The 19,639-nt window shown below is 39.8% G+C and overlaps 1 protein-coding gene across 2 annotated transcripts in view; it reads left to right on the forward strand.

Annotated features, from left to right (window-relative positions):
• The first annotated feature begins 3,773 nt into the window (after positions 1–3,773).
• The window catches only part of ass1 (argininosuccinate synthase 1), a 49,213-nt gene continuing 33,347 nt past the window's right edge, over positions 3,774–19,639 (forward strand). Inside the window, exons 1-8 of one of the 2 annotated variants that reach the window (XM_062554842.1) lie at positions 3,774–3,927; positions 4,700–4,839; positions 8,258–8,326; positions 9,761–9,949; positions 18,150–18,206; positions 18,302–18,376; positions 19,194–19,264; positions 19,485–19,515. In XM_062554842.1, the coding sequence (XP_062410826.1) occupies positions 4,738–4,839; positions 8,258–8,326; positions 9,761–9,949; positions 18,150–18,206; positions 18,302–18,376; positions 19,194–19,264; positions 19,485–19,515 (594 nt within the window). In that variant the 5' untranslated portion in view covers positions 3,774–3,927; positions 4,700–4,737. Of the gene's footprint in view, positions 3,928–4,699; positions 4,840–8,257; positions 8,327–9,758; positions 9,950–18,149; positions 18,207–18,301; positions 18,377–19,193; positions 19,265–19,484; positions 19,516–19,639 lie in introns of those variants that run through there. The other variant, XM_062554843.1, reaches the window with a different exon arrangement.

The raw sequence follows: 19,639 nt of genomic DNA on the forward strand, positions 1-19,639 counted from the left end.
ATTAGTACCTTATGTCACACCTATCCTGGGGTTCTACCTGACTATGATCGTCATCCCCATCAATGCATAGCCCTTTTACAGACAATGTGGGAATGTGGGGATATTGACCAGGCAATCATGTCAGGCCTGGATACGGCATTCCAGAAGATATTTTCCCTGGTGCCTTGGAGTAGACGACATTGCATGCGATATAGATGAAATTTTGAGAGAGACGACACAAGGATGGCTGTTTTTATGTGTGTAAGTAAACACCAATACTTGAAGTTTGGATCCCTGTATGTTTACAAAACTATGACAAAAGTATGACCTCAAACTGACAGCCTACCTTGTGCACAGAGAAAGCATAAGTCAAATGTATCTTTTATTCATACCATCAGTGTGTAGTTGGCGCATTGTGTGCTCATTATTTTGATGGCTTAAATTTACTGAGTGATACCAAAACATCGTTTGTTCAAAGGTGTGACGAGTTAAGCAAGGTGTGTTAGCTTTAGGAAGAGAACAATGTTTTGCTGATTTGGTGAAAAGGTTTTCCTATTTGCATGTATGAAAAAAAACAGCGCCAATAGCTAAAGAAAAATGAATTTGCTCTGCTGTCGGCTTGCCTCCACATCGCCCAAAATACTTGATCGCATCGCATTCTCCAATTATTTAGCTACATTTTCATGTACCACATCAGCATTTTCATTCAATGAATCTTTTGTAATTGTTCGATAATGAACTCGACTGACTGTGCACCAGAGCACAAAGCAAGGTCCATAAAGACATGGATGACCGAGTTTAGTGTGGCCTGCACAGAGTCCTGACCTAAACCTAACAGAACACCTTTGAAATGAATTAGAGCACAGACTGAGAGCCAGTCTCCTCGTTCAACATCAGTGTGTGACCTCACAAATGCACTTCGAAGAATGGTCAAAAATGCCCATAAACACACTCCTAAACATAACATTCCCAGAAGAGTTGAAGCTGTTATAGCTACAAAGACCAACATCATATTAAACCCTATGGATTAAGAATAGCATGTGACTGAAGTTCATATGGGGGTCAAGACAAGTGACCCAATACTTTTGGCAATATAGTGTAGTTGATCAGCTATATAGGCCTACTTAAATACGTAGCTCTGGCTGTTCAATTAATCAGATCTGCTGCTTTATGAGGTCTGGTCATGTGAATGACTTGTCAGGGATAACAATTCTATCTGTTATCAACATAACACTTCATCTACTTTATGTGTGTTTTTGTTGTTTATGTCATATTCCTGATTTGTAAAAAGGAGGTGTTTAGGAAATAATCTCTTGATATAACAGTGTAGCTAATAAATCAACCCCTATGTTACCATCATGCTCGCACGTGTGCAATCTTAAATATATACAGTATATATATATATATATATATATATATATATATATATATATATATACACACACACACACACACACTCTCTCACACACACACACACACACACACACACACACACACACACACACACACACACACACATACATGCTTTGAGTTTGAAGATATTTAGGCACATTTAGGCACTGGACTTGAATTTGGAGTCTCATGCACAGATACTGTAAAAAAACACTCATATGATTTTGGCCTATTGATTATAATGTGGTTCACTGAAAATTCTGTCAGTTGCTTTGGAGAAAAGCATCACCGTCCTAAATGTAAATGTAAATTATTGAATGAATTTAATTCTTACTACACCAATTCTGTAGCCTGGGTGTTCCCATCCTGCCTTGTGCGGTGATTTCATTCACGCTGTTAAGGCAGTCTGGAAACGAACACCCACATTTTCGCCTGATGTTGGCGACCAATCACAGAACAGGGGAGAAAGCAAGACCATGATGAGCTATGCACAGACGCATTTGATAGACATCCGTGGCGCCCAATGAACGGATCTGGGCATTTTTTCAAATACGAGAAAATGAACGTCTGGTTGCCAGACCACGTCTCATTTGAGAAGTGGTATAGGCGCTAGCCAGGCTACAAATTCTGATCACATTAGATTAGAATACAATAGAAACTTCAATTGCCACACAACAATGTTGGTGGTATGACCGGGGAACATGCAGGGTGGCAGCGGCTCAGGAGGAAACGTCCAGAAGTCGGAAGGTTGCCAGTTCCAGCCTGATACTGTAGATAGATAGATACAGTGAGGAGCACATGTATTTGATACCATGCTAAAACAGGAATATAAAATCATCATTTGACAATTGATCTTAATGCCTTAATTAAAAAAAAAATAGTAAAAATCAAACCGCCAAGGACACCAATTTTCTTTGTGATTGAAGAATGTATCGTAAATAGATAAATGTTTTCCTTAAATGCTAGGGGAAGGAATTATTTGACCCCCTATGTAACCCTATGGGAATTTAACACATAGGGTTAACATAGGGGCAGGCAGATTTTTATTTTTAAAGGCCAGCTATTTCATGGATCTAGGATTTTTAGGCAACTTTAGCATGGTATCAAATAAATTTTCTCCTCACTGTAGATAGATACTTTATTGATCCCCAAGGGGAAATTCAAGCCTAACCTCTCCTGACCCTGTCGGAGTGACATAATAACCCCAAATGTGCTCCAGGTTAAGCCTTGCATGGCAGCCTGTGAATGTGAGGTATGACATTGAAAGCACTTTGAGTGTTTGGATGAATGGGAAAGCACTAGCCTATACAAATTACATTTGCATTCAATATTATTTGGTATCACAGTGGCCAATTAAAGCAACACTAAAGAGTTTTTCATACCTTAACATAATGTTTACAAAATCATTTCAGCGGTTCATCAACTCATAACAGGGTGAACGGCACTTCTGCATTGACTTTGCGGCCCTCTATCGGCTATAACCGCACTATGTAACTTTACCAGATCGGGTAGCGTACCTGTGGTTCGATGAAATGAGACCTACAGTAGGAAACCACAAATTTGAATTGGTTCGATGTCGCAATACATCATACTGTCATATTGTAAAAACATGAAACATGCTCTACCTTGTCTGTGGACATCGTTATTTGGTGGATAAACAAATAGCATGATCAATTTAATCATCTTTTTATTTTTACTTATTTAAATATGTAGGGCCTTGTTTATGGGTTAAATATGTTTGTATTAGTTGTTAGTTAGCTTTCAGTCCCTTAATTTCCACCTCACAAAACCCATATTTGTTGGCCATCTTTAAACATTGCTGCTGTGGGCCCCAGGGGTCAAACCCAAGGCGCCTACACTTCTAGATCTGATCAGACCCCAATCATTTGAAATTATATAAAAAGCATTTTTTTCACACCCCACACTGGTAATTCATTTCAATGTCTCAAATTTCCCAGGGCCCTCCTGGTCCTGGACACATGCCCACTTTGCCTGTGTGTGTGTGTGTGTGTGTGTGTGTGTGTGTGTGTGTGTGTGTGTGTGTGTGTGTGTGTGTGTGTGTGTGTGTGTGTGTGTGTGTGTGTGTGTGTGTGTGTGTGTGTGTGTGTGTGTGTGTGTGGTTTTTGTTTAGGTTGTTCTTTTCTTTACTCACTTTTCTTTCTTTCTGGCCTAAGATCCTCCTTGTCCAAGTGCCTTCTGCTAGGCTACTCAAAACTCCAGCTGTAAGGGGTGGGTGGCTCAACCCTTTCGCTGTTGGTCGATACTGTCTGAAGCTCAATCAGCATCTATTTGCTGTTAAAACAATTTAAAATAGTTTATATTGTATCTAGTGGACAATCAGTAAATCAAATCGGGCTTTCCCCTCTTTCCCTGACCTACCACCTGTTGATACAAACCCCTAAATTCATTAGGCACATGGTCATTGGTCGGCTCTCCAACCTCAAGCTTGCCTAAAAACGTCATCTGTTTTCCCTGTTTAAAGACAGCCCACTGTCAGAAAACAGCATAGACATTGAAAGGAAGATCCGAGACCAAACATTTTGCTTTCATTAATCTGTAAGTAGATATTTGTGAGTATTGGTGATCATTTGTGTTTTATACGTAGCCTACACGTGCTTGCATGGGAATGCACGGGAAATTGTGCATATCGTCTGTAGATCATCGCCTTTGAGGAGCTAACTAAAATAGCAGATGAAGCTAACGTAAATGTTAACGTTACCAAATGAATGAGTAAACCTGACGTTATGAGGCAACGTTTAATATAACTGATTACTTCTGCTAGGTCGCTGGCATTAAATTCAGACCTCTCACAGAATGGACAGTTTCTCTGTTGAAATGTAAAACCTCGTATAACTTGATGATTTCGCAGTAAAATGTAAGTTAATGTTGACGTTAGTTACTCAGAATCTGTTCCCGTTAACGTTTCTACTACTATCAAACATTAGCTAACGCCAACGTTACACAGCGATGCTGTTTCACACAATACCGCAGATTATTCTCAAAATATTCACTTTAATTTGAGCGCTTCCCAAAATGACGATAACGCCAAACGAATCAAACAAGCCGTTTAATTTTCTGTCACTGTAATGTCAATTTGCTTTTTTCTTATCATATCCCTTTTTTCTGCAAAACTGTAAACAAGCACACAACTGAAAGTTTACATAACTTGCGGCTTGTTATTGCATCAAGTAGAAAGTTATAGACTAGATGCAAAAATAATGAGATTATCATTGCTTTTCAAGTGCCACCGAGATAGATTATCTGATTTCCAGTTGAACTGTGGGATGTTGTGATTGAAACCCCTGGGATATCTTCTCTTGAATTTCAGGTTGAGCTCAGTGGTTGCAAAGACCACAACAGAAAAAGATGTCTAAAGGAACCGTGGTCTTAGCATACAGTGGAGGACTGGACACATCTTGTATCCTTGTGTGGCTCAAGGAGCAAGGCTATGATGTCATCGCTTACTTGGTATGACCACTGCATAAACAATTACAATAGTATAATCTAGTTGTCAAGTCATGTCTCGTCTACATTTAGATTTGAGAATCTATAAAATGCTTAGTATAAGAGCAACAGCTGTTTGTTTTTGAAGTACTAATATGTAGCAATTATACTATAAAGGAAAGCTCAGGTTTTTCCTTTTAGTGCCACACGTTTCTCTTCAGTGTCACGAGAAATTCAGTTTAGACTGAACCATGCATCATCTGGAATCTGGACCAGTCACTGTAGTTCTCAGACCTTAAAGGGACACTTCACCGATTAGCATTAAGCTTTGTATCTTTAGAAAACTAGTCATGTTCGTGTCGTACGGTCGTGCATCATTCCCTCAGTTTGCCTTGAGATGGGAGAAATACGGATTTCGATATTGGACTTCCTGCTTTCAATGATGTAAAAATCATAATTTTACATCATTGAAAGCAGGAAGTCCTATTCATGGGTTTCATTGAAATCTGTATTTCTTCCATCTCAAGGTAAACTGAGGGAATGATGCACGACCATTCAAAAACATGACTGGTTTTCTAAAGATACAAAGCTTAATGCTAATCGGTGAAGTGTCCCTTTAAGTTTTCTGACTCAAAGCTTTTAGTGTTAGATTTACATTTTTTCACACACGTTTTCCATCAATAGTTTAGCATTCTATGTCAAAAGTTATATGATTGATACATAACCATGCTTAATTGGCACAAACTAATGTATCTGAAATAGACATTATTAGAGGCTGCAGAGGTCTTCTACTGAAGCAGAAAGGTTAGGCAACTTCATGACATGTAGTGAAGGTGACAGGTGGGTATTGTGTGGTCAGGCGGACGTGAAGAGGGGGAGATTAACTGCTCGTGCTGGGCCTGACGAACCCCTGACCTGAGTTTGGCTTGGTGGCGGAATCTGCTAGCAATGCACTTTACTCCCTCTGTCTGCCCTGAACATAGTACAGCTAATGAAAAGGGGGTGGTGAGGGTGGGATAGGATTGTCATCAAAATGCAACCTACTAGCCAACCAGATTTTGATGGAACCATTTTCATATACGGTAGGTTAACAATTGTTGCCTTAGCTTAGCCCCCCCCCCCCACACCCAAAGTCTAAAGTGCTTGAAAGCATATTTATCCTCTACTGCTGTATTTGCTGTATTTTGCCAGCCTGGCCCCCGCCTGACGACCTACTTCCGCTCATTTACATCTTTCTTCATACTCCGTCTGGTATAGCTTGATTCGGCTTTGTTTACTCCGGCAAGTGCATCTCCGCCCAATCAGTGAACAGAGGGCGTTCCCAAGAGCGATTACATTTAAGTTTCAAGCCTATCGTTATCGTTGTGTCCCCGTGGTTATCATATGTCATTACCAAACGTTAGCGATGAATTCCAATGAATTCAAACTTCAGACAAGCGTCCTCAAACCAGGAAATAAACGTTTGCCAATGGAGCTAGGCCAGACTCTCTGCGAAGAAGAGTCTGGTCTCCAGGCTAGTATTTTGCCACTATGTGAAGGATTCTTTTTATAATTTTTATTTTTCACTAATTTGATCAAGGTGATATTTTTGTGTAATATCAGTGGGTTTAAAATGGCTGCCATGACCATGCCAATGCTTGATCATATCTACACGCAAGTGGAGCCCATGTGGGGACATGACAGTATACTACTTTGTGATTGGATAGAAAAAGCGATGAAAGGCACAATGAGAGTGGTTTCTCTTCTTGAAAGATCCCCTATGTTTGTCTTGCATTAATCCCAGGGGCACGTCAGGCCAGGCGAGTTGTGACCGAGGATTATATTGAGCGCAGTTGTGGGACATCACAATGAAAAATGTGGTGGATGGTTGGGCCCCAAGGAAAACAAAAGAGAAGTAATATCTCTGGAATGCCACGCTAGGAATATCAGTAGCTTTGAGGAATCTGGAATGTTGAGTAAGAATTATTAGCATGTTATTACATGTTGTTGTGTATCGTAACATCCCATGGAGCCAAAACATGCACTTTATGTAATATTTTAAATAATTCACCTAATTATTAACCAGTTTGTTACTAGAAGGCATTACACTCCCAGTGTGTACAACTTTGTGAACCACTATGAAAGATACTCAAATAAGGTTGTTGCTGCACTAAAATCATATGGTCCAAAAGCATAGGTACCTATTGGCCATATACAGTATAGCATTAGTATTGTAGTCAAAAACAAAATGCAAGCAGTGCTGCCAAGGTCTACTACCGGGTGTTCCTCTGGTGCTCTTCAGTTAGGGATCCAAGAAGTTAAAATGTTTCCTAGTATTGTATTATTGCACTTGCAGATACAGTATAGTAGGCCTACTGATTGATGCCAGCTAATAACATAAGCTACTTTCAGACATGTCCTTCGCACAATATGGAAATATAAAAATATAGACCCCTCGGGTGATTCAAATGCATACAGACATTATGCGGTCAAATGTGTTAACGACGCCAACGCACATGAATAGAATCTCTGCGTCGCCGTGGTTGAACAGATTGAACACGCACATGAACAGAATCTCTGCATGTTCTTCGATTAGTTCAGACACAAGGTCATTTACTTAATGTCCGTTATAAATGCTAGTAGAGGAGTAGTGTAAGAGCCGGCAAAGTTCGGAGTTCCAAATGTCCGGTCATGTTTTTCAGATGTACAGCCCTGCAACTGCTTGGTATCCGCAGAACATGCAATGTCATACAACCTATGTCTGAACGCCTAGTCATAGAGAGAACATATTTGCCGTCCATCCTACAAAATTTGGGCCGACAAGGAATTATATTTTTTAAGATATTAACGCCTAAGCATGACTTTCAAGATAAGGCATTTTGGAGAGTGTAATAAATAAAAAAAATATGAAAAATATTAGAATTTAGCAAAAACATACGCTTATATACATCATGTAGACAAACTTTTAGCAAAATCTGAGACAGTGTCATTTCATTGCAGTGCCATTTCAATAGGAGTGAGTCAGTCAGCACAGGTTACGTGACAAGTCCAGACTGCCAGCCTTCCCGTTGACCCCCTGTCTTCCCGCCAGACATGCGGTCCAATGGACTGGAACCGAATTAAACAGGATCCAAATCTCACTTGATTTGATTATCCTCTCTGGATAATTTACAGATCAAATTAATAGCTAGTTTTTGTGGGTTTTGTTTTGCCATTGGGATGCAGACGTTATTTGTGATAATTTTATCAAGGCCGTGGAACTGGAAAGCTCCATATCCCTTGGGACAAATCAACTTGAATCAATATGTGGTAGATAGCAAACCCTTGGTGTGCATTGGGTTGTCATGACTGCTTTGTTATGTAATCATCAAAGAAAAAAAAAGGTTTTCTGTATAATTGGTCTAAACAGTAAATGCCTCTACAGTGGCAAGCTAATCATTGCTGTGCTTTTTCCATGCAACAGGCCAACATTGGGCAGGACGAGGACTTTGAGGCCGCACAGAAGAAAGCTGAGAGTCTAGGGGCAAAAAAGGTGAGTGTCACGTGTTCTTAAGGAAGAGGGAAAGGCAACAGACTGTGCACCCCCACCATAAAAAAAGGTGAAGGTCAGGAGTATAAATTTGCCTGTTTTTGGTGGAACTTTGGAACACTGCGATGTCTATGTCTCCTCCAAAACTGACGATGCACCTTTCTGAACAATGCTGTTGGGCAATATTCCTGTATTGTGGTTCCTTTTGATATTGGGCACCTTGAACTGTAAGTGTCAGTACCTTAGGCAAATTAACATGATCATCCAATCAAAACACATGAAACAGGTTATGTCGTTGCCCTGCAACATTCCTCAATAAGTTGTTCCATGTATCAACCAAAGCAACACAATTAAACATTCACATTTATGCATGATTTATGGCATGTTTCATGGGCATAGAAAAGCTGTTGCTTTTATGTCTATGTCTCCTCCACAACTGATGATGCACCTTTCTGAACAATGCTGTTGGGCAATATTCCTGAGTATTGTGGTTCCTTTTGTTATTGGGCACCTTGAACGGTAAGTGTCAGTACCTTAGGCAAATTAAAATGATCATCCAATCAAAACACATGAAACAGGTTATGTCGTTGCCCTGCAACATTCCTCAAAAGGTTGTCCATGTATCAATCAAAGCAACACAATTAAACATTCATATTGATGCATGATTTATGGCATGTTTCATGGGCATAGAAAAGCTGTTGCTTTTAAACACTATCAACCTCTGTATACTGATGAAGGAATAGATTAAATAGATAGATATGGAGGGTTCGCAAAGTGGGGGCACAGGCCTCGATCCAACACAGAATACTGGCCAAAAAGCATATTTCATATATATTTTTTTAATAATGATAATAAAGACAGAAAGATGACAGAAAGATAGAAAACATGTGACCATGTAAAGCGGAACCAGTCGTTTCGGTAAAATTTACTAAATTAAGTTATTGTGCTCACGTGAACGGCCATAAACAAACTAAACTACACAAACTATCGCTAAGATAACCGCATCCAAAGTTGACATGGTTCTTTTGTCACGATATGCCAGAAGAGGAGAAATCACCTTTTTAAGCGGCGCGTGCACAAAGGGAATGACAGCAAATGTGTTGAATCTTCGCCAGGTTTAACAGTCAAAACGTATGTTTTTCCGTGAAATGCATTCACGATATGAAACTGTTGACTGTATACAGTCGAAATATGCGAAAATGTGAAATTCAACATTTTAACCCGGAAGTTTGTTATTGTTGATTTTCTCAAAATAACGTTGTGCGCAAAACGACTGATTTTGCTTTGAATGGTCACATATTGCAATTGAATATATACAATTTAAAGTACATAATAAAGTAATTTAAAAAAAAAAATATTTAAGAAACTTTTAATTCAGTGACTCCTGGTTCTCAGCATGTGTCTCTTTCTTTCCATACTACCATTGACTCATGGCAGGTGTTCATTGAGGATGTGCGAGCTGAGTTTGTGGAGGAGTTCATCTGGCCATCAGTCCAAGCCAACGCCATGTACGAGGACCGCTACCTGTTGGGCACCTCGGTGGCACGGCCCTGCATCGCCCGCAGGCAGGTGCAGATAGCTCGCCAGGAGGGGGCGCAATACGTCTCCCATGGGGCCACAGGGAAGGTATGTGTGTTCAGGGCCCTAATTGAAATGGCAGGCAAAGTGTGAAGTCTGTCAAATTATCTTTATAATATATTTATCCTGCAGCACAGGTAGGAATATTACGTTGACTCATCAGTGTTTGTGATGAAGGTGTTGCGCATGGGATTAGAGTATTAAATTGAGTTTGCCTAGTAATTTTTTTAGCTTTAGTTAGACTCTGCACTCACTCTTGTCCCTCATTCAATTTCGGCCCGTTCTTTAGTTATTTGAGAGGTTTGTATTATTATCATGGTAAAAGCAGCTTTCTTTACAAGTTGATCTTAACAGAAAAACGATTTTTTCACGTTAATCTCTCTGTTTCTCGAGGTCACGAGTGCTATCGGAGATAACATCCAACAGGCAGCAATAGGCAATTTTTTTGTTAAATATGAGATGGGGAATCCTTGAATCATTGATTGGATGTCTGAGTCTACACTGTCTTTTAAGCAGCCTACTTAGAAACATCAATGTAACTCAATCAGTTAGTCTATAAGTACCCACTCCTAGTGCTTCAGTGTGCTTGCTGTGTTTAATAAATGCTATTTGTTTCTTAGCTGAAGCCAAGAAACGGTAAAGGTCAAATTATTTATTTAAAAAGACATAATTTATGACGTTGTTGTTGTTTTTTTTGTTGGCTTTGCCACGCGTTCGCGTCCAGTTTAACGTGTCTGGATTTTCCGATAATGACAGCAATCTCGTGATGCTGATATTGACTTTTAATTTCTGTGTGTGTAAACTAGTCTAGGCTACTGTGCTTGAAGTTAGCTGTGACAGACTAGCCTACTGGTTTTCATCGTTTTAGCCACAAAGCCTGTCTACCTTAGGTCTACTAAATTGTTTAGTTAACAGTAACACCTTGTCATTTCACATTTGTCCAGCCGTTCACCTCCGTGCGCCCCATGTCATTCAAAACACATTTCGGGATAGCCATCTCACTATGAGAAAACGTATGACGATAGTGCTAAGATATTAACACTTTGGCATGCTTGGTAAACATCAGTCTTGCACATAATATTGAGCTGATTTCTTAGTGGAAATGGCCTACAGTCGCCTAGCATTGTGCTGACTATTTAAAGGCACAGTCTAATAGGGTTGGGTACCGACACTCGGTACAAGTACGTACTCGGGGCGAACATCAACGGTAGTAACCATCCCGAAATACAATGTGAATTTCGGTGCCTCATTTCGGTGCTTCATTAAATATGCAGCTGCTTAATCGCGCTCACTGGTGTTCACTCTTAAAACGGCAGCGTCAGTGCACAGTCTGCACACACCACTGAAGGCTGTTTTCTACTGACAGCTAACCTGGTGTTGTTGAACAGGTGCAGCCTTCGAAAGTCTTTGAACCGTGGTGTGCTAGTGAACCTGCCCGCATTTCCACCAGTTCGGAACCGAACCAAGGATGCATCATCAACAATGGGTGTTGCTTGCAAAAGCAAACGTTAATGAGATGCATAAACGGGAGAATGATATCCCAGCTAACAATTTCTGGTTAGGAGAACGTTTTTAGAACGTTTTTTTCCTGGTTAGGAAAACGTTGCCTGAAAGTTGCGAAAGTTGCCACAAGGTTCCCCAGGAAAGTTTTCTTGACGAAAATACTACGTTTTTTTCTGGTTGTTTATTTTGGTTAGCAGAACGTTCTCCTACCCTTTAGGGAACTTTACTATATTTGGTTGCATTAACGTTCCCCTAACCTCCCAGCAACAAAGTGTAAAGGGGGAAAAAATATGTAGAATTATCGTGACATCCAGGCATGGCTCCGCTGTACTCTCTCCATCTGCGGCTACAGCCTATCTGCAAGCTGAGAGGGCGAACGTCTCTGATGATTAAGGCAATGACATTATAGGCTAGGCTACTACACGTATGTAATATCACTTACCATTAACTGCTTGCTGAACTGCGACGAATACGGTTCGTTAAAATGAATTTGTGTCAGCTAAGTATTTAAATGCGGTTAGGTCTAATACTTTCTTGTCTACGGTGTCTTTTCCTATAATAAACGATTACTCAGATCAAAACATAAGCAGAGCAGGCGCTAGCCTAACACACTGTTTCAACATTCAAAACTGGCTGTTTTTATTGCATCGTATGCCATTAAAAGTCCTCGGTTCAGAATTATGATGGATTTTGGTTTATTTTGTTTTAAATTGGGACTGGGAATTGTGGGATAGGCTGAGTGAACAGCACTGTAACAGGCTATAACTTGGACTACGTGTTAATATAAAACAATTCTCCCCCGGGAACATTGTGCTGTTTAAGATGCAGTCTCAACGTTTGAGAAAGAATTCATTGGAGTCCTCATCATCATATTTTCATAACAAATAAAGCTTTAAAAACATGAATGCATTTCAGGTGCCACTCTAATCGATTATGGATTAATCCAACACTATTCGTCAGATTAGTTAGCATGAAATCGTTGTGTGCCTGCCTGGGACTATGGCTAGCTAGCTCTTCCACCCGGTTTACCCTGTACAGTGTTTTTTAAAAGCCTGTTGGACTTAATGGAATAAGTGCATGGAGAACGATGTGAAGAATGTGATCGATACCATACAGCCAGTAGCCTACGTGAGTAACTTTATCTCTGTGCCAAATGTCTTAAAGTTAGCGAGGTTGAGTCTGCTAAAACACCAACACCCCAGAACTGGCTGTTTTTTTCACGGACCGGAGATGGAAGTTTTTCAGCTTCTCGCGCTGGCCCCTTTAGCTGACGGGCTGGCTGGTCGGCCGAATATCAATCCAACAGAGGGGGGAAGAATAGAATAGGGCTATATGTCGATTTTGCAACAAATTATTCCGACTTTGCAGTGTGGCTGCTGGCCGTGTTCAATTGGAAACTCATAGAAACTCTGGGGCGATTTTCATCAACAATAATCAACCCCACGCACATAACCAGAGAATACCGATATACAAATAAGATACCAAAAAACAACTAAGTAGCAACTTTGTGTGAAAAGAGAAATGCAACCAGAATATAACGTTTTTTTCTTTAGTTGTAATAACGTTCGGGAAACTTTGATAACCTGGAGCTAACGTTCTCTCCAGGGTATGAGAAGGTTACTGATAAACTAACCACAGGAGAACCAGCGGCTAACGTTATTTGCTTGCTGGGATTCAACCAGAATATAACGTTTTTTTCTTTAGTTGTAAAAACGTTAGGGGAACGTTATTTGTTTTGACAACCTGGAGATAACGTTCTCTAAACGTTATTAGTAGGTTGCTGAAAAACGAACCATAGGGGAACCAAAAGCTAACGTTAGTGAAAGTTAGCAGAACGTTAATTGTTTGCTGGGATGATCAGTTGTCCCATAAAAACGGCAGAAATTAGTTGTTTAAAATGCTAGTCAACGTCTGCAGTGCAATGCTAGTTGAATCGTTTTGTTTACTCTGACAACAGTTGATATGGACGGAAAACTCATGCTTTTAGCAGAGACGTTTCTTAGGCAGACTTTTACTGTCTATGGGTAAAAGTCATCGGTAAAATTAATAAAGCCTACATGTATATTTACATAGCCTACAAGTGTAGTGATACACGATTAAACGGCAGAAGAGGATCATCCATGTATTGCTGTTTAACTGGTAGCCTAACGATAGATTGCGAAGTTGATGAGAATGCATGCATTCCGGTTAGTAAAACGTGGAGGTATGACGTATTTTTCTCTGTAAGCCGGCATTGAGTAGCCTATACCCAGCAAACAATTAACGTTCTGCTAACTTTCACTAACGTTAGCTTTTGGTTCCCCTATGGTTCGTTTTTCAGCAACCTACTAATAACGTTTAGAGAACGTTATCTCCAGGTTGTCAAAACAAATAACGTTCCCCTAACGTTTTTACAACTAAAGAAAAAAACGTTATATTCTGGTTGAATCCCAGCAAGCAAATAACGTTAGCCGCTGGTTCTCCTGTGGTTAGTTTATCAGTAACCTTCTCATACCCTGGAGAGAACGTTAGCTCCAGGTTATCAAAGTTTCCCGAACGTTATTACAACTAAAGAAAAAAACGTTATATTCTGGTTGCATTTCTCTTTTCACACAAAGTTGCTACTTAGTTGTTTTTTGGTATCTTATTTGTATATCGGTATTCTCTGGTTATGTGCGTGGGGTTGATTATTGTTGATGAAAATCGCCCCAGAGTTTCTATGAGTTTCCAATTGAACACGGCCAGCAGCCACACTGCAAAGTCGGAATAATTTGTTGCAAAATCGACATATAGCCCTATTCTATTCTTCCCCCCTCTGTTGGATTGATATTCGGCCGACCAGCCAGCCCGTCAGCTAAAGGGGCCAGCGCGAGAAGCTGAAAAACTTCCATCTCCGGTCCGTGAAAAAAACAGCCAGTTCTGGGGTGTTGGTGTTTTAGCAGACTCAACCTCGCTAACTTTAAGACATTTGGCACAGAGATAAAGTTACTCACGTAGGCTACTGGCTGTATGGTATCGATCACATTCTTCACATCGTTCTCCATGCACTTATTCCATTAAGTCCAACAGGCTTTTAAAAAACACTGTACAGGGTAAACCGGGTGGAAGAGCTAGCTAGCCATAGTCCCAGGCAGGCACACAACGATTTCATGCTAACTAATCTGACGAATAGTGTTGGATTAATCCATAATCGATTAGAGTGGCACCTGAAATGCATTCATGTTTTTAAAGCTTTATTTGTTATGAAAATATGATGATGAGGACTCCAATGAATTCTTTCTCAAACGTTGAGACTGCATCTTAAACAGCACAATGTTCCCGGGGGAGAATTGTTTTATATTAACACGTAGTCCAAGTTATAGCCTGTTACAGTGCTGTTCACTCAGCCTATCCCACAATTCCCAGTCCCAATTTAAAACAAAATAAACCAAAATCCATCATAATTCTGAACCGAGGACTTTTAATGGCATACGATGCAATAAAAACAGCCAGTTTTGAATGTTGAAACAGTGTGTTAGGCTAGCGCCTGCTCTGCTTATGTTTTGATCTGAGTAATCGTTTATTATAGGAAAAGACACCGTAGACAAGAAAGTATTAGACCTAACCGCATTTAAATACTTAGCTGACACATATTCATGTTAACGAACCGTATTCGTCGCAGTTCAGCAAGCAGTTAATGGTAAGTGTAATTACATACGTGTAGTAGTCTATGTCATTGCCTTAGTCATCAGAGACGTTCGCCCTCTCAGCTTGCAGATAGGCTGTAGCCGCAGATGGAGAGAGTACAGCGGAGCCATGCCTGGATGTCACGATAATTCTACATATTTTTTCCCCCTTTACACTTTGTTGCTGGGAGGTTAGGGGAACGTTAATGCAACCAAATATAGTAAAGTTCCCTAAAGGGTAGGAGAACGTTCTGCTAACCAAAATAAACAACCAGAAAAAAACGTAGTATTTTCGTCAAGAAAACTTTCCTGGGGAACCTTGTGGCAACTTTCGCAACTTTCAGGCAACGTTTTCCTAACCAGGAAAAAAACGTTCTAAAAACGTTCTCCTAACCAGAAATTGTTAGCTGGGTAGCCGGTTGCCAAAAAAGTAACGATAGATAAATGCGATGTTTATGAGAAATGAATGCATTACATGTAACATGACCTGTTTAAAAATACATTCAACATTGGGTTATTTATTTTGAATTGAATTGAATTGAATACTTAATGTCATTGCACAGAATACAACGAAATTGGAAGAATATAGGGCTAATAATTTAAGACATTGCAGACACACAATCACTCATCCCCATTCTTCTGTCCACCCCATAGTAGGGTGAGGGACCCACACAAAACATATAGCCTACCCTCCCATTACATGTAGGCCTACTATGCTACAATTCAACACATTCATCTGGAATACCAGATTAGGTAGAATGAAGAAAAAAGTGCAAAGTTGCAAACAGTCAAGTCTTTCATGTTTTGTGGTTTTAAAGGTAGGCTACTGCTTAATATGCTGTTGGTCAAATTTCACCTAGGCCTTAGGCTATAATATGTGTAATAATATGTGATTTTTTTGTTTTATTATTTGTATAGGCCTATTATGAAAGCTTTTAGCTGAAAATATTGTAGGTTGGTTCTTGAAAAAAAATCATCATAAAAACTTGTTTTCTTTTTTTTTTTTTAAAGTACCGATTTAATTACCGTTTAGGAACCGGCACCGTTTTGAAAGTATCGATTTGGCACCGGTATCGAAATATACCCTTTCAATACCCAACCCTACAGTCTAATCTACTTTAGTGTGTGCACTTGGACAACTAGTGATGTAGCTTATAACAGTAGGGCCTGCCATTTATTTTAGAGAGGTGTAGGACATGTTAGGCTACTTTGGAAGGAGAGGGAGTGGTGCAATTTGGTTTTTTTTTTGGAACTTAAATATCACAACCTTCAAGCAACCTCTTCAATCAACAACTTTTTCATATTTTTCAAAGATTGTAGAGGGGAGCATATTTGGTAACATTGGTTGGTAACACTAGGTAGTCCAAATGGGGAAATGTAAGTTCGCGGCTGCGTCGTGTTGGTAGTAAAAATTATTTTGGTGGTAGTAAAAAGGTAGTAAAAGGTAGTAAATTCATCTTTATGATTCCTGCAGATACCCTGAATTTACAAGTCTTGTGCTCTTACATCAATAAAACTGCTCGATGAGCATATTCAAACTATGACCACAAATCAATTAGGGAGACTATTTGGACTCGCTCTTGTAACGTCTGGAAAAATAAATTCACACGCCAAGACCAAGATTAGTTGCAGGCAAACATGTGTTCACTTTGTTTGCAGAAAATGGAGTCAAGGTTGCCAAGGTTGCACATTGTATCAAGGAGTGCATAAAGACTGCGTGGAAGCTTGCCAAAACCTTTAGGCTTTCAAACTTCCTGACCTATTTCTGCTGATCCAGGAAGACGTGATACTCCTCGTTTAGTCTTCTCAGATGGCTGCAAGTGGCTCAGTGGTATACGTTCAAATGTCGGGGTGATTGATTTGGCCATACGCTCTAGAGTTTGTTCAAAGAATGCACATGTGCCACTTCTGTCAGGAGCACCCTCTGAAGGAATGCAGATGCAGTTTTCAATATGGCCAATAGGGGGAGACAACTTACTATTTACAGACAGACACCCTGAGTGACGTAAAGTTGCGTTGCCGCATTTCTCAGAAATGGTAGAATGATAGTTCTCACATTTTTTTTGTTCAAACTCCATATCGTCTTATCACATCATTAACGAAGTTTCTCCCCATCTCATCGCTTTAGTGCATTCATGCCACTGATTTCGTGCAAATGTCTTTTTTTTCAGTGGCTAATGTTGGCCAAATTAATGTTGGCCAAAATGCAATATAATGAATAGTCCTACCGCATTAAACAAATCGCCTTATTTCATCGCTTGTGTCATTACATGTAAATGTGTTGAACTATCTGTTATAACTAGTTGTCATAGTCATAGTTTAGCATATGTGGCGTGACAGACAGGAATTTTAGGATGCATAGAAAGATTTGCTGTGGCTCTGACCAAGGGCTGTTTTACGGTATATTAGTCATTTGCACAATGCTGTAAAAGCCTTATTTTTCTTTATACAGTCACAATGTCAGTAAAAACTTTGAAACATATCCACTGTTTTGTAATCAACCTCCTCCACACACGACAATGTGTAACTTTGTAGTTTTAGAATAGCTATGCCACATAGAAAAGCAGTGATGCCTTGCACATTGTTCGTTGGGAAATACTTCAGTAAGCTAGTAAGAGAAATAAGGGTTAACTGTTATATTGGCAAAAAGACAGTTAAAATGGCGTAAGAATTTGCCATTTTGATCACACTGATAGTTTCATTGGTGTAAATGCTTGCTTTTGGCACATAAACAAAGCATTTTGAGCAATATGCATGCTTTTGTAGGTGATCTATCGGGTGCAGTTCACACTAATTGTTTTGAGAAATGCACTTGATCCACATACATCAGAAATCCCCATTTGTCTCTCACTGTCTCTCTCTCTCTCTCACACACACACACACACACACACACACACACACACACACACAAATATTTTGTGGTGTTAGGTCTCCTCACTATTTGTGTTGGAACTGGATTGATGGATGGATATGATTATTCTAGTAATTGTTATATTTACTCAGGGTTAGCTGAGTAAATATTTCATTGCAAACGACCAACCTATTACCAAAGATCCTTTAGAACCTTTCTCAACCGTCTCTGTGTTGCTCTTTCTTTTAAGGGAAATGACCAAATTCGCTTTGAGCTGACCTGCTACGCTCTCTACCCTGAGGTTAAAGTAAGTTCTCGTCCATGGTCCCTGGTGTCTTTCTGATAATGGTCATTTAGTAGTTCTCCATCACAGTCATTCTGTCTCCTCCGAACTGTCCTCAGATCATCGCTCCCTGGAGGATCCCAGAATTCTACAACCGTTTCAAGGGCAGGAAGGACCTGATGGAATATGCTGAGGTAAAAACCAGAGGCTGAAGCATTCTTCTTGCTGTCAAACATTTGGTTCTCATTCACTGACTGTTGTCTGGTTAAGTTTTTGTTGTTGTTGTTGTTGTTTCTTTTGTGACAACAACAATTGTGTGTTTAAAATCTCTAAACTATTAAATTGTTTCTGAAAAATTCTGAATTCTTTCTGAAATGATACAATTCAGTAAAATGGTCTAGATTATGTCCAGTTAGTGCTAATCAAATACTGATGAGTATTTGGTTGTCTGGATGGGATGGAATTGCTAAGTTATACCTCTAGAGGGAGCTGTTGGTTTTTGTGAGAACAAATATAAGAAATGCCAGGATGTCGTTAGAGTAAAGTGTCCTTGTCTTTAAAACTCACAGAGATTAGTTTAATAGCAGTAACTATGGTGACTAGTTTCATCGTCTGAGTCTTTCTTTGAGTTTAGCTCAGACCTTTTGAAACATAACTGATTTTAGATTTAATCAAAGGCATGTATAAGGCTGATTGTCAGATGAAATTCAGTTAATCTGTGTGCTGTTAGTATTGCACACAGCCGTGCCTTATAAAACTCTCGTAAGTTTCTGTAAGTTTGGCATACACTGACTAACAGTGTGATACATGCAGTGTCTTATTGTATTACAGTGCTTGATTACAGTGATTGTGAAATGATCCCAACACCAGTTTGAGATGTCAAACTGTAAGGTAAAAAGAAATTAGCGATAATTTCCTCTGAGAGCAGAGGCAGATTTTTGCCAGCGCTGTTTGTATCATCTTGTAGTGGTGACTTGAGTGGTGTGATGGAGAGTTCCTTCTGTCCCACAGAAACATGGCATCCCAGTGCCTGTCACTCCAAAGGCGCCTTGGAGCATGGACGCCAACCTCATGCACATCAGGTGAACCATGATGATTTTGACTTGATGAGTGAGTGAGTGAGTGAGAGTGAGTGAATGCACTTTCAGAGGATTCACTCAGGTAAAAATGTTCTTGCAAATAAATGGCAGTAAATAGCCAAAGTGTGTTGTATAATGCATTTAATACTTTTGTAAAACATGTGCTACAATTACAAGATGCTCAATTTTGATATGTAATGTTGAATTGTATCTCTCTGAACAGCTACGAGTCGGGTATCCTGGAGAACCCAAAGGTAACCTGTTTTTTCTCATCTTATTTGATAGGTCTTTGTGTCCTGTCGCTGATAAATATCCCACATCATGGCTATTACCACAGGCCTGATAGAGTTCAGCCGTGGTGCCTGAATTCAGGCTTGA

The sequence above is a fragment of the Sardina pilchardus genome, chromosome 14 (genome assembly GCF_963854185.1).
Source record: "Sardina pilchardus chromosome 14, fSarPil1.1, whole genome shotgun sequence".
Classification (NCBI taxonomy): domain Eukaryota; kingdom Metazoa; phylum Chordata; class Actinopteri; order Clupeiformes; family Clupeidae; genus Sardina; species Sardina pilchardus.